This window comes from Galleria mellonella, unplaced genomic scaffold (genome assembly GCF_026898425.1).
Source record: "Galleria mellonella isolate WM207_F2 unplaced genomic scaffold, CSIRO_AGI_GalMel_v1 utg113, whole genome shotgun sequence".
NCBI classification, from domain to species: domain Eukaryota; kingdom Metazoa; phylum Arthropoda; class Insecta; order Lepidoptera; family Pyralidae; genus Galleria; species Galleria mellonella.
The window spans coordinates 1567169-1580885 of NW_026441975.1; the positions used below are offsets into that span (position 1 = coordinate 1567169).

The following is a 13717-nucleotide window of genomic DNA, read 5'->3' on the forward strand; positions in this document are numbered from 1 at the left end:
CATAAAAAATGTGATATTTCATTATAAGATTAGATATGTGTATATTTATATATTGCAAATGTATGAACGTTATTGGAAATACATAAATGCATATATATACCTTGTGTGTATAATACAGTGGACTAAGATTTAATTCTCCATAGATTATGCTGTAGACATCTTTTGTAATCCGAAAATTATCTGCTTTAGAGCAATATTCCTTCAAGACAGTTCCTTAATAAAGTTACTTAATGAATCTTTTACCTTTTGTGTAGTTTGAGGGTTTACCGTTTTTTAATAAGCATTTCAAAAATCTTCAAAGCCTCTATATTCCAGTTAAGATTATTAGCATAATATTAGTATTATAATATTAATATAATATTAGTAAATGTTAAAAGTGTTGAAAATGGACCCAAAGTCCCGATACTAATCTGTAGCCGTACGTGAATAGTTATTTATATATTTTATTTATATATAACTCTTACAAATACAAATACAAAGACTTTATTGTGGATTATAGGTTAAATTAAGTTATTACATGAATTGTGTGCAATTAAGTATAAATAAATAAATGTTATAATGAATGAATAACTATCTAATGCTTAATATATATGTATTGTTAGAGATAGATACTGAGGCTGCTACTAGTTTTATTATAAATATCTTTCTTCAGAGAGGACAATCGAACGTTTATTGTTTGCTTTTCAATGCAGAGCGATGTCATTTCCAAGATTTGTTTTCAATTCAGTATGAAGGCGGTGGAATTTACTGGACAGATTACAGCGGACAAGTCTGCAGAGATAATTATTTATACGGTTTTGTCTGTATTTGACCGTTTATGTCTTCATAGGTGTCAGGTGTGTGTGACCACAAGATTCGTCCTCAAAAGCAATTTAGCATTAAAATTGAGGACAAAACTAATTAGTCACTAGCTATAGTTTTGCTCGCATAAATTCTATTAATATTATAAATGTGAAAGTTTAAAAAGAAAGATAGATGTATGAATGTTTGTTACTCTTTAACGTAAAAACTAATAAATGAAATTTGATACACGGGTAGGTTATATCCTAAGTTAGCACATATAGGATATGTATGTACTTTATGTACTCATCCACGCGAAAGAAGTCGCGGGATATAGCTAGTTAGGATATAAATCGTCCTATATACCATTTAGTCCGTTTATTTGTTTAAGCAAAGCTAAATTGACATGATATGAAATTGATTTTCTTTCATAAATAAAAGAACTGTAGTTTAAATAAGTTTGAATAAATAACATATATCCATTTTTAATGTCTATTTCAAATATCTATCAATGAAATTATCAAAATATTTTATTTTTTAAGGTTAACATAAGTTACAGTAAACAATGACGCGTTTTTTATTATTCTATTAAATTCAAGTCTTAGTACATCAATTGTATTAAAGTTGATGGAACTGTATAAACTTCACAAGACTTCAGTGTTTTGCTTCGACTTTCTTATTGGAGAACATTTGTATGTTTTTACAACACGTGCTATGTTCACGTGTACAAATAATCCATTTCAAGATATACTTTAAATTTCAACATCTTTGCTTTGCGTAAATGAGGCTTCGGATTTAGTTCCCGGTCAAATCAATATAGGAAATATACTTTCTGAATTGTTCAGATCTTTATGTTCGGAGCTCAGATTATATAGCTAGAGCATCGAGCCTCAAAAACGGGTCAACTTTTTGTCAGCTTATTGTCAAATTAGCGGACTGGTTTTTTATTGATGTTCTATATACGCACACAATGTATTTTGACGTATCTATGTAAAAGTCTATCTTATATTAATATTTATTTTGTTCAATTGGTATCGAAACATTTGATAATAAAAGCTTCAGTCACACACAAAATAGAATAGAAAAAAAAAGAATCATAGATAAAGAATATAACTTACGTACTTTACTAGTAGGAAGACAAAATTTATGACTAATTAAACGACTATTCAAAATGTTTGTAATTAAGATTACTTGAATAAATATGTAATCAAGTCAAATCACATTTTCTTTCACTGTAGTTACTCTTTTGCATTCAATTCCATTTGTAATTTTTGGACTAGACATATTTCCTTGTGTGTGCTATGTATGTATTTATATGTGTTTATGTTTATGTACATATATGTATTTTGTATATATATATATATATATATATATATATATATATATATATATATATATATATATATATATATATATATTAATAAATTATATGTATTTGATATTTTTGTGCATTACAGGTTTTTGTATTTTATACACGAATGGTGCAATAAAAAGTTAAATAAATAAATAATGCATAAATTCTTATTGTTTTATTATTATACTAATTTCCACATAAAATAATTGGAAATCAATGTAAGTAAATTATTTATCATAGCTAGGTCTATAATTTAGTTATATAAACTGACAAATATTACAATACAAGTAAATAATTTACTTTTAACTAGCTACCTTTCTAAACTTGTTATATAAAGCGGCAATCGTTTTTAAAACTGACAAAGTCTGAAGCTAATTGGATTATCTGGACTTCAAATCCGATTGACAGAGGATGTAGAAAATCCTTTTTTTTTTCATTATTCGATCATGATATCAAAGCTAGGGCCTGTAAGCTTTTATTTTTAATAGGCAACAAGGTATGGAACTAAATGTTGCGTAGTTTAATTAACAAAATCCAACTATGTTACATTGTATTAATTAGTATGTACTTGATAATCCTATATATATTTTTATGGCAGTCTATGGGGAAGGCTTATGTCCAACAGTGGACGAAAAATGGCTGAAATGATGTGGATAATCCTATAGGATTCTATGCATTATATACAGAGTGAAAACAAAATCATTAGTTTAATTTTAAGGAAGTGTCTAACCAATTATTCATATCATCAGGCATAAAGTCCACCCTGTAGACATATTTTAAAATGTGTTAAAATATAATTAATAAAAAAAAATTGTAAAATTTAATTAGTTCAAAATAGACAATGTCATCGCGACAATAACAAAAAAAATCAATCGAAATGAATGTGTTTATATTCATATTCATAAATAAATAGATATGAAATGTAAAACTAGATTAAGTAATCAAATAAATGAGCCATAGCGTATGAATTAGGAAATAAATGTACAGTGCGACAACGTCTTGAAATCACTTTAGCCTTTTTCCATCTAGAATTTCTGCAGTATCTCTTTGTTGGCAAAGAAAAATAAAACAAACTTTAATTTATAAGTAGAGCATCAAGTCTCCGTTGCAGTAATGTACTCTAGTAACTAATGAGTAGCTACAAACTTTAAATTGCTATATATTTGTAAAGAGAATGTTTAATGTAAGATACATATTTCAATTAAATATCTTAGAAGCTTGTTACTAAATATTTACCAAAGAATTTCTTTATTAAATAACTGAACACGCGCAAAGGAAAGTTGAAAACGTTATGTTGATTCTTGTAAATTCATTGGAGTTCTTTTTTTTGTTTTATTTTTATTGCATTGAAAATTTGTTTGTAACACAAACAAAGAGGATGAGTTTGTAAATGTTGGTGTAAAAATATGAACAAAAATACTATATTGATGTGGTGTTTTTTTTATACAACTTAGAATGGCAAACAATCTGACGGCACACCTGATGGAAAGTAGTAACCGTCGCCTTTAGACATGAGCAGTAACATGGACATAACAGAGTATACTCTTTCGCCCATGATACCCCCCCATGCGTTGTCATTCCTGAGGACTCAGGTGTTATTTCTCCGTACCCAGTAAATTCACGCCATATCCCACCCTTCAAACCGAAACACAGCCATGCAAACACAACTGCTTTACGGTTGAAACACAAATGCGACAGAGGTAGCCAAGCAATCGACTTTTGTACAAAGTCTCCCTCTGGTAATGAAATGTCAGAAAATCATATTATGACTTAGATTATAACAAAGTATAAGTGAATAAGAGTATGAAAGTACCAATAGAAACTAACCTTTCATGCTCAGATATATAGCATAGTGTAAGGAGAATACTTTATACTGTGTATATATTATGAAAGAGATTACTCAACCTAATTCGTTTCTCAAAGAACGAGATATTTTCCAGAGGTAAAATATGTACCTATTCTATCACTCTCTAGATTCGTAGCAAATATAAAAATAATAAAAACATATCGTAACTATGCTCTCTCTGTTGATGATATGCTCTGTTTCAAAGTAAGACATAAGATAGTAATTAGAACTTCGGAAACAATCTCTGCAGTCAATTGTACACCAGCACTCATTGTACATAAAAAAACACAATGATATAATTGAATAACTATCGTGAGTCATACTATATTGTACATATTTATGTTGGTTTTAAATTCGGAGATACTCGACTAGTTTCGAATATAATAGAAACCCTTATTAATGGGCACGGTTCACGGCTGTGTCGTAAATAACACGAAGTGAATTTAAAACATGAGTAAAGCTGATAAAAATCATTTCAATATACATTTATGATGATATCGATGATATATTTTTTATTGTAGTCACATACCCAACACATTATATTACTACCTTCTAACTTTAATAAAAAAAATAGGTTATTAATATTTTATGATATAAGCATTGTAAAAGAAACTTTAGAGCCAGAATAGAATTTATGCGTGAATAAATTTCATTATAAACATAAACCAAAATTTAACTAGACTTTTTTTTACTTATGATCATTTAAACCTAAGATGAAATACTATATTTAATATCTTTGCTTTAAATTAAAGCATCAAAATACGTCATTTATGTTATATACATCATTAAATAAATTCTATCATTAATGTCAAAGTTCTACAAGTATTTTTTTTTAAATTTCAATAAAAAAAATTACCTAATTATGACAGTACTAGATGATTTGCCCGTCCTGGAATCGTTATTCGGTATAGACTTAAAAACTGGCTCGCTAATAGTAGCGGCTGTGAGTATTGTACGTATTTTATTGCAATACTGTTTCCTATTTAATATTATGAATGTGAAAGTATTACACAGTTTTGTAATTTATCTGGGTTTAAAAGTGTCTCCATAAAATTGTATATATTTTGCTGTCCTAATAAAATTTTATGATATCATACTGTGTTATGGTAAATTATAAAAGTGTTCCCTGGGATATTATGTTACAAATCTGCTACAATTATATTTTTAATATTTAATATTACTTACAATCAGCTGTGCTGTGACATGCAAAAAAAAAATGCGTTTTTCAAAAGTATTAAAGTATATCATTTAAATTAATATAAAATTAATTTGAAATACTTAAATTGTATAATTATTATAACTGACAATATTATTTAAAAAAAATTTATGCTCACTTTTATATATTCTTATTCAAGTAGTAAGTACTTTCTAATTTTATCATTTTCGTGTATATAATACATCTTATACATGTGTAAGTATATTTGTTATTGATATATATTTATCTCTTTATAGATGTATATTTTGTATGTATATATGTATTAATTATTACTAGTACCACATTCGAGTATTCTAACACTTCCCTAAGGCTAACTGTTTGAGAATGCTTTTAGCATTAATTCCGACTATTATATATTCCGAATCATAATGTGTTCTGTATAATCCGCCGTTTTTAATATACTAGTTTATTATTATGCCATAAGCGCGAGACACCTATTAAACTCGGCGGGTTATATAAAGAAAATTCTATGTAGATGGATTCTGTGCATTTAAACTCTTTGTAATCCTCAACCACCATCATCATCATCATATCAGCCTTTAACTGTCCACTGCTGAACAAGCGTTTCCTTGAAGGGGTTTTGCCAGTAGTTGCCATGCTTGGTAGGCGGATTAGTAACCGCAGTCAGGCTTTAGAGATATTTAAAGAGGGACGCTGCTGCCATCCCTCGCCCTCCTATTTTATACTGGGACCACACGGCTAATTGCAATCCTCTATAGATTTTAAAAATAAGTTTATATAGCAAATATAATTTTCATTCAAATTTATAAAAGAAACATACTTTTATGGAGCAAAAATATCTGTGTAAATTTTAAAGAACACAGCGTAATTAATTACTTTGCTCAACTTTGATAAACAATGAGAGATTGTTTGATTTAATGAGATATCAGAATAATATGAGAAAACAACACCAGCTAATGAAACAGACTTGACTTTCATTATCAAGGAAAATTTCATATTAATTAATTACTGATCATCTTATACAAATAAGTAGCCTTAGGTACTAGAATTATTCGTTAGATAAAAAAAAAACCATAGAAAATTTTTGTTCACTGTTTCTATTTATTTATTTATTCTTTGTTGAAAAAGTAATACAAATACATATATGTATATATATATATATATATTAAAAATATGAAATACAAAATGCGGTTTTATTCTAAAGCAATCTCTTCCAGACGACCTTTGGATAGAAGATCCAATAGAATAAAAGAAATAGATAAATTTATTATTTATATATAATAAAATAGATTAATATTTTAATTTTATGTTTTATTTTATTTAAATAGAAATAATTTAATATATATATTTAGGAGATATATATTAATCTATTTCATTTTACTATTACTGGTAATTTACTATTTTATCTCAAAATTTAAGATTATCTTTGACCCCTACCCTTTTACAATTACAAACACAGTTTCTTAAACTTCGCCCAGAATTATTGAAACTCTCAACGTTCTACTATTCTTATCTTAAACCTTCATGTTTTTGGTAATTTGTAAACAAATATGTATTTCAAATATATATACTATTAACATTATAAAAGCGAAAATATATTGTTGTGTTGTTTGATATTTTTTACGCAAAAACTACAGAACGCATTTAATGAAATTTGGTACACGTGTAGATTATATGCTAACTCAGCACTTAGGATACTTCATGTACTGATTTATACAAGTGAAGCTGTGGGATATAGGTAGTATTAAATATTATATACTTTCATAGGTGCATCCAATGGCATACGGTTGCTCATTGTTCATGCGAATGAGCTACCTTCTTGTTACCATATGGATACTGGTGGCTTTATTTTTTGCTGCAAGCATTGTATTGTTGTGTGGTATACTTAAGGTGAACTAACATTATGCAATGTTTGAAATTGAACCTCAATGTAAATGGACATTAATGATTTATATTTCAGTCGTATAATTCAAATTATAAAATTAATTTTTTATATTTTGAAATAAAAAATAAAACTAATTATAAATTGATTTTGTAAATTGAACCTTGTGGCAAATGAAATAGTCTAATTTTCAATCGACTTCAAAGCAAGGAGGTTCTTATTTCGGTTGTATGTGTTATTATTTTTGTTACCTTAAAACTACGTCAGTTCTTAACCGATTTGTCGATCGATATTTTTATTTTTTATTTTAAAGGATATACTTAGAGCTTGGTCTCATACATTTTTATTTTATATCCTATATTTTAATTTAGCATATACCTAATCATACATTACAATATTCTATATATTCTATGTATCAAATTACTTTTCAAATCTGTACAGTATTTTTTATATGAAAGAGTAATAAATAGTCATACATCTTCACAAGCTTTCGGATTAATAATAGCAGTAGGATTCTACTAATTGTTAATATATTTCTAGGGCGATGCTCTGTTATGCGCCATCTGGATTTGGTATACGTTAATATTCGTGGCGGTGATGTTAACGTTGACGATCCTCCTTGCTCTGGTGTTCACATTCAGAAAACAAAGAAATAGAGTGTTTATTGTAATAATTGGTATACTTTGGTATCTATGTAAGTAATAACATATTTGAAATTCGAAATTACGGAATTTAAATAACGAATTACGGAAATCACCTAGTCCTCAGTCCATACCATGTGTTATGAGAAATTAAGTAACGAATATATGAAAATAAACTTCATTTACTAGTTTTTGGTAGATAATATAGCTATCCAATACTCGAAACCTAATGAGATAAAACTGAACTTTATTCGAGTTTTTCAATTTAATATACATTAAACTGAATAACTCGAACAAATTATTTATTCGAGTTGTTCAGTTGAATATATATTAAACTGAATAACTAGAATAAATAATTTGTTCAGTTTTAGGAATACTACAGATTTCTGCTAAATGAATACATCCATGGTGAACAATCCTGTATTTGAAATAAACTGCGTTAAAAATTTTAAAACGCAAAATTTAATAAGATTTTTATATTTCAGTGACAATATACTTCATTTTGGTCGTTAACAGCTATCGTAGGAGTATTGGGACAACCAAGTATATAAACGAATTGTTCTTACAAAAAGAAATTTAAAAATGTATATATGAATAAATGTAATAATTATGTATTAAATGTGTAATTATTAATTATATTTTTATTTTATTTTATTTCGTTGGTGTGATCAAGATTTGTTGATTGATAAAAATAAAATAAATTTTTATATCCTAAATACTGCAGACACACCGAATTCCTGGAAGATTGGTTGAGTCGTTAAGGCGCCAAGTGGTAACAATAAATTCATTTCCACATTAGTAAATATATATATGGTATGATATATTTATGGTATTGGTATATAAAAAAAAAAGCTATAAACATATAGTGCAAATTGCGCTAAACCTGCCAGCAGAAAGAACAGTGGCCGTCCGCGATTTACATGGTAGTCTAATTTAGAACCTCAGGTAACGACATATCCAGGATAGATTAACCTGGCGCACAAATGCGAGAAAATCTGATCTCACATAATTAATAAGGAGAGTAAAAAGTAAAAAAAAAAAATACGAGCATATTTAAAAAATAAAACTATAATCTAGAAAAAAAAGAAAATTAACACCAGAGAAAACTATGTGTTTTATCGCATGTTCATTTGTCCCTTATATTATAAAAAAATAATGTTGTTTCTGCCTAATCTAAACAGGATAAGATTTAATTATATAATAATAAAAGACTTGTGAGTCGAACTGCATTGTTAAGAAATTCAATAGTTTTATTAAGTTGACAAATTTATTTTATTCGTCGATTTCCGGTGTTGATGGTCTGCGTTTATTTTTTAATTCTAACCAATATGCGTAACCAATTAGGCAACCGTATAGAAGTATGCCTGTAACAAAATATATAACTTAGAAAATAATTACTAGAGAAACAGCCCATCTAATGTCGCCAACAAGGGAGGCGAAGGCGGGGGAGGAATTATTAGCAATGTGGCCACCTATCCGCCGCGTGAGGAGGACCGCGTAGAAGTCGACCAGACAAGATATACTGCTAGCAATGGTGCTAGCAGTATACCTTATCTGGTTGACCTCCACATGGTCTCTCCTGTAAACAATTGTATTTAATTTCACAATAAACCAACTAACCTGGCTTCGTCTTATCTTTTATCTTATCTTTTATACTCCACTAGTGCCCCGCCATAGCAAACCGTTAGCGTAGACAATTGCACCATTCTATCTTCATCCATAAAAAAATGTCGCTAATGGATAGATAAATAGCACCATGAATATCATAGAATGATTGGTTCTCTTTTATCGAAAAGGTTTTCCATGTTGCGTCTATGCCCATTTTATCTAATATTAAAGTGAATTTGTTAAAGTCCGGTTCTTTGTGACATTATGTTATTTTTGAGTCTTTTTATAAAAACAATTCCGAGGAATTGTTTACATTTCGAGTAATGGGGGAATATGTTTTTGTATAATAACTATATGTTATTTTATACTCGAATCGTTATTTTTGTTCGTGAATTTCAATTAGTTTTGTTTTCCATACATTGAAAATATCAAAGATATTAAATATTATACACAGGTGGAATGCTGAATATTTTTCAAGTTAACACAATTTTTCATGAATATTATATCTCGCAAAGGTTGGCAAACATAATAATATAAAAACAATTTATATATTTAAAAAATAAAGTGACAGTGTAATAGGTCTATTTTATACTACAGTGCATGCATGAAGATTGAAAAGGAGTGCAAGCAATAGAAATAAATGTGAGAAAAAAAAAACATTATGATCACCTCAAATGTTATGAGATCCTTATACATTTACATACATACCTTATACATTATGCATGAAATTTGCAAAAATGTATCTAACGGTAGATTCCTTTGCTTGTAAATTTACATAAAAAGATATCTGCAGAGTTAAGGTAACCGTCTATAAATCAGGTCGTTTGCTTATACCCACACTATTCTATACATATAAAAAATCCTAATATATCATATTTTATTTCAATTATTTCAATAAAATAGAAAAACCGATTATTACTCACCATAACCGATGATAGTAAAAATAATACTGAACAACCATGCAGAAAAGTTTGCCTCCTTACTATACATGGAGAGCAGTACAATCATGAGACAGAGTAATTGGATCAACCAAGTTGCAGTGATAACAACCCAACTTAATACCACAGATGCCTTTTCCTGTAAAAGTCAATGATCTTTAAAGAAGATATGTTAGGTAAAAGAATGTTTAGCACAGCACAGCTTATTAACATTAGAAAATTGTAGCTAGACGATGTTGTACGAAATGTTTGTAAGGGTGGATTTATTACCGAAAGAGATCTATCTAAAAGAGATCTATATGTCAACCTGGTGTAATGATGAAGGAATGATTACATTTTTTTTAACCGGTCCGGATATAGACTTCCAGGATTTTTACTTTATTAATTTTTTCATCTTACATACACTACACATCTACTCTAATGTACAGGAAATATTACATTAGAAGTTAATGTTTTAAATATTTTACCTTCTTAAGTCCCCAGATAAACCAGAGGTTGACAGCGAGCATGATTAAAGAATATAACACAGCTGTTATACTGAAGCTATATGCATTTCTCCAGGGGAATCCACCGCAGGAGTGACGACTGTCCATAGACAACACTTGGATTAACGTTGCTATGCAAGAAACTATCATTAAACACTGCAAAGAAATTAATAGAGAGTGAAATATGTAAATGATTAATGAACTTCTCTAGAACTGTTAAAGACCTAGCAACAAATAACAAATGTATGCACTTTTTGTGCAAAGTCTTTGTTAATTTTTGTTGTTGTTGTCAAACTGTTTATTAATTTATTTTTGGTAGAAATAAATATCTTACATTCTCATGGGTATGTTTAAATACTCGTATTAATTCAATTTTCAACAGACTTTAGAATAAGGAGGTTCTCTCTATTAGTTCTAAACTGAATTGGATAATTTTTTTTTAATTTTATTTTCTGAAGAGATATATTTACAGATTGGCTTCGTAGAATTATATCAAAATCGGTTGAGCAGTTTAATTTTTAGAACGAAATAACAGCTTTTTTGTAGGACGTAATATTTAATTATCTTAAGTAATTCTAACTACATAGAAAATGTCGTACATGTTAAAACTGAAACTGTTAGCGTTTTTCCACAATAGAAAGTTACAAATTAAACTGAAGGTTTTCCCAAAATTGTGTAGTCAATTTTTAATGCAACGTGTATTGAATGATAACTATAAAAGTTTTAGCCTCCAGTACGAATATAGCCTATTCAGTAGCCGAAATAGTACGAGAGCCAATTTTTTATCATTTTCGATTAATATTTATTTATTTTAACTGAGCATGGCATAAAATAGAAAACCATACAAAAATTTAACTATACACAGTTTACTAACCTTACGTTGTAAACATCATTAGTATTATTCGTATATACTTTAAAAAAATATATATTATCCACTTACGCTCATAAGTATCCCAAACACAGTAGCTCCAGTGCGTAGTGAATAGCGACATATGAAATTTTTCGGAATTAAAAAACCTAATGCCATTTTTCGAACTTATTCAGTTAAATATCAATACTAAAATAGCCTACTAGATGTAGACTCATACGTTAGCTATGTCACTATTTACAATACTTTAAGATTATGTTCCACAAAAAAGGCTTCATTTGTAGTAAAACTATTTATTTTGATTTAAAATTTAAACTAAGTAATTTAAAAGATTTTGCTAAAATTTCTGTGACACCAATCTGCAAGTTATTTAATATATAATTCTCGATTTTAGACAGGTAAATTATATTAAATATTAGTATTTTAAAGATTTCTACAATTAATATAAATTTATAATAATACCCCGTTTATAAAATATTAATTATGAACTTATTCAAATACTTCTTGAAATCTCAAAAAAAAAAAATTAAATTAATGATCAGGGACTGATCATTAATTTAATTTTTTTGATTCATGATCCGTACCCGACCCAAAAGTCCCCATGACACTTGCGGCATTTCCGCGTTGGATTGCCAGAGATATCCTTTGAGCCAGATCTGCAAGTATATTCTTTCAAATAAAAAAAGAATTTTTCAAATCGCTTTTACATCTAACCGAGTTATAAGGTAATAAATATAGAAAAAAAAATACAATTGAATTACGAACTGCTTTCTTTTTGGAGATGCTTGAAAAAACTCAATTCTCAAGTCGAATAAAAACTCATCGCTGTATTGGAACGTACCGTGCGACTGTACTAAACCCGGCTTTATCCTGTGAACTGAAGATAGCTCATAGCATACCTACGTCATGTAGATTGGAATAATTAATATGGAGCTTTTGTATGTCATAACTTTTATTTTAGTAAACGGCAACAATATAATAAATTCGCAAACTTTTTTTTTAGTTAGTAAGTTTTAATTATCATTAATTTGGTACACCATATGTTACTATTTTTTTTTATACAACTTAGAACGGCAAACAAGCTGACGGTCTACCTGGTGGAAAGTCGTAACCGTCACCTATAGACATGAGCAGTACCATGGACATAACAGAGTATACTGTTTCGCCCATGATACCCCCCATGCGTTGCCATTCCTGAGGACTCTGGTATTATTCCTTTGTACCCAGTAAATTCACGCCATATCCCACCCTTCAAACCGAAACACAGCCATGCAAACAGCTGCTTCACGGTTGAAACACAAATGGGACAGAGGTACCCAAGCAATCGACGTTGGTACATCATATGTTTATATGCAAAATCGCTAACCCCTGGAAATATTTGGATTAGATTATTTTTTGCTTATAGCTTATAGCCTATTCGACATCACAACGACTATAGGCGAAGCCGCGGTACACAACTAGTATAACATACTGGAATATAATATTCAAAACAATAACACTTAATAATGGTTTACTTAATCTGTTTCACCATTAAACACCATTAACATATAAACCAACAGATTTTGTACGATGGTAAATATTATTACATCATTAACTCATATAGTTCACGTTATCGTTTCAACATTATAATGAGACATGTGTTATTGTTTGGTACATTTTTAAAAACCATTACCACTTAAAAACTAGTTGATCATTATTCAAAAACCATTCTTAGATATTGCCTTACGCGTACATTTTGATTTCTTAATTTTAGAATTATGATTTGTATAAAAAAAAATAATTACGATTAGACAATCTAATGTTGAATTAAGGAACATTAACTAATAAATAGGTAGGTATAGCAGTAAGCGGTTTTGCTCGACGACCCTTCAAGAAGTTAGGTAAAACCCTAAGTTTTAATTTCTTGTTTAACCTGACCGAATTTGTGCATTTCTGCACCCGGGGTCGGTAATGTTGCAACTTCCTTAGTTGTTTTATAGATTTTTTTAAATTTTTTATTCTTTTTTTGTTTTTTTTTTTTTTTTTATAGTTGTCACGTTGCTCTCATTTTTGCTGTCGTAGTCTGTCTTCTGTAGTTTTTTTTTTTTTTATTATAGTTATTTGTCTTTAAAACCATTGTTTCATTATATTAAATATTT

General features: G+C 28.7%; 2 protein-coding genes across 2 annotated transcripts; one reads left to right on the top strand and one right to left on the bottom strand.

The window, feature by feature from the left end:
- The first annotated feature begins 4842 nt into the window (after nucleotides 1–4842).
- LOC113513052 (uncharacterized) lies at nucleotides 4843–8260 on the top strand. Its single transcript, XM_026897039.2, has 4 exons — nucleotides 4843–4932; nucleotides 6925–7047; nucleotides 7580–7733; nucleotides 8166–8260. The coding sequence occupies exons 1-4, from the start codon at nucleotides 4843–4845 to the stop codon at nucleotides 8258–8260; spliced, it is 462 nt and encodes a 153-aa protein (XP_026752840.2).
- A 547-nt stretch (nucleotides 8261–8807) lies between these two features.
- On the bottom strand, nucleotides 8808–11779 carry LOC113513053 (uncharacterized). The gene is made up of 4 exons (XM_026897040.3): nucleotides 11652–11779; nucleotides 10694–10867; nucleotides 10212–10365; nucleotides 8808–9044 (listed from the first exon to the last, which is right to left on the bottom strand). Exons 1-4 carry the CDS (start codon nucleotides 11736–11738, stop codon nucleotides 8953–8955), a joined length of 507 nt encoding a protein of 168 aa, XP_026752841.2. The 5' UTR covers nucleotides 11739–11779; the 3' UTR covers nucleotides 8808–8952.
- Nucleotides 11780–13717: the final 1938 nt, after the last annotated feature.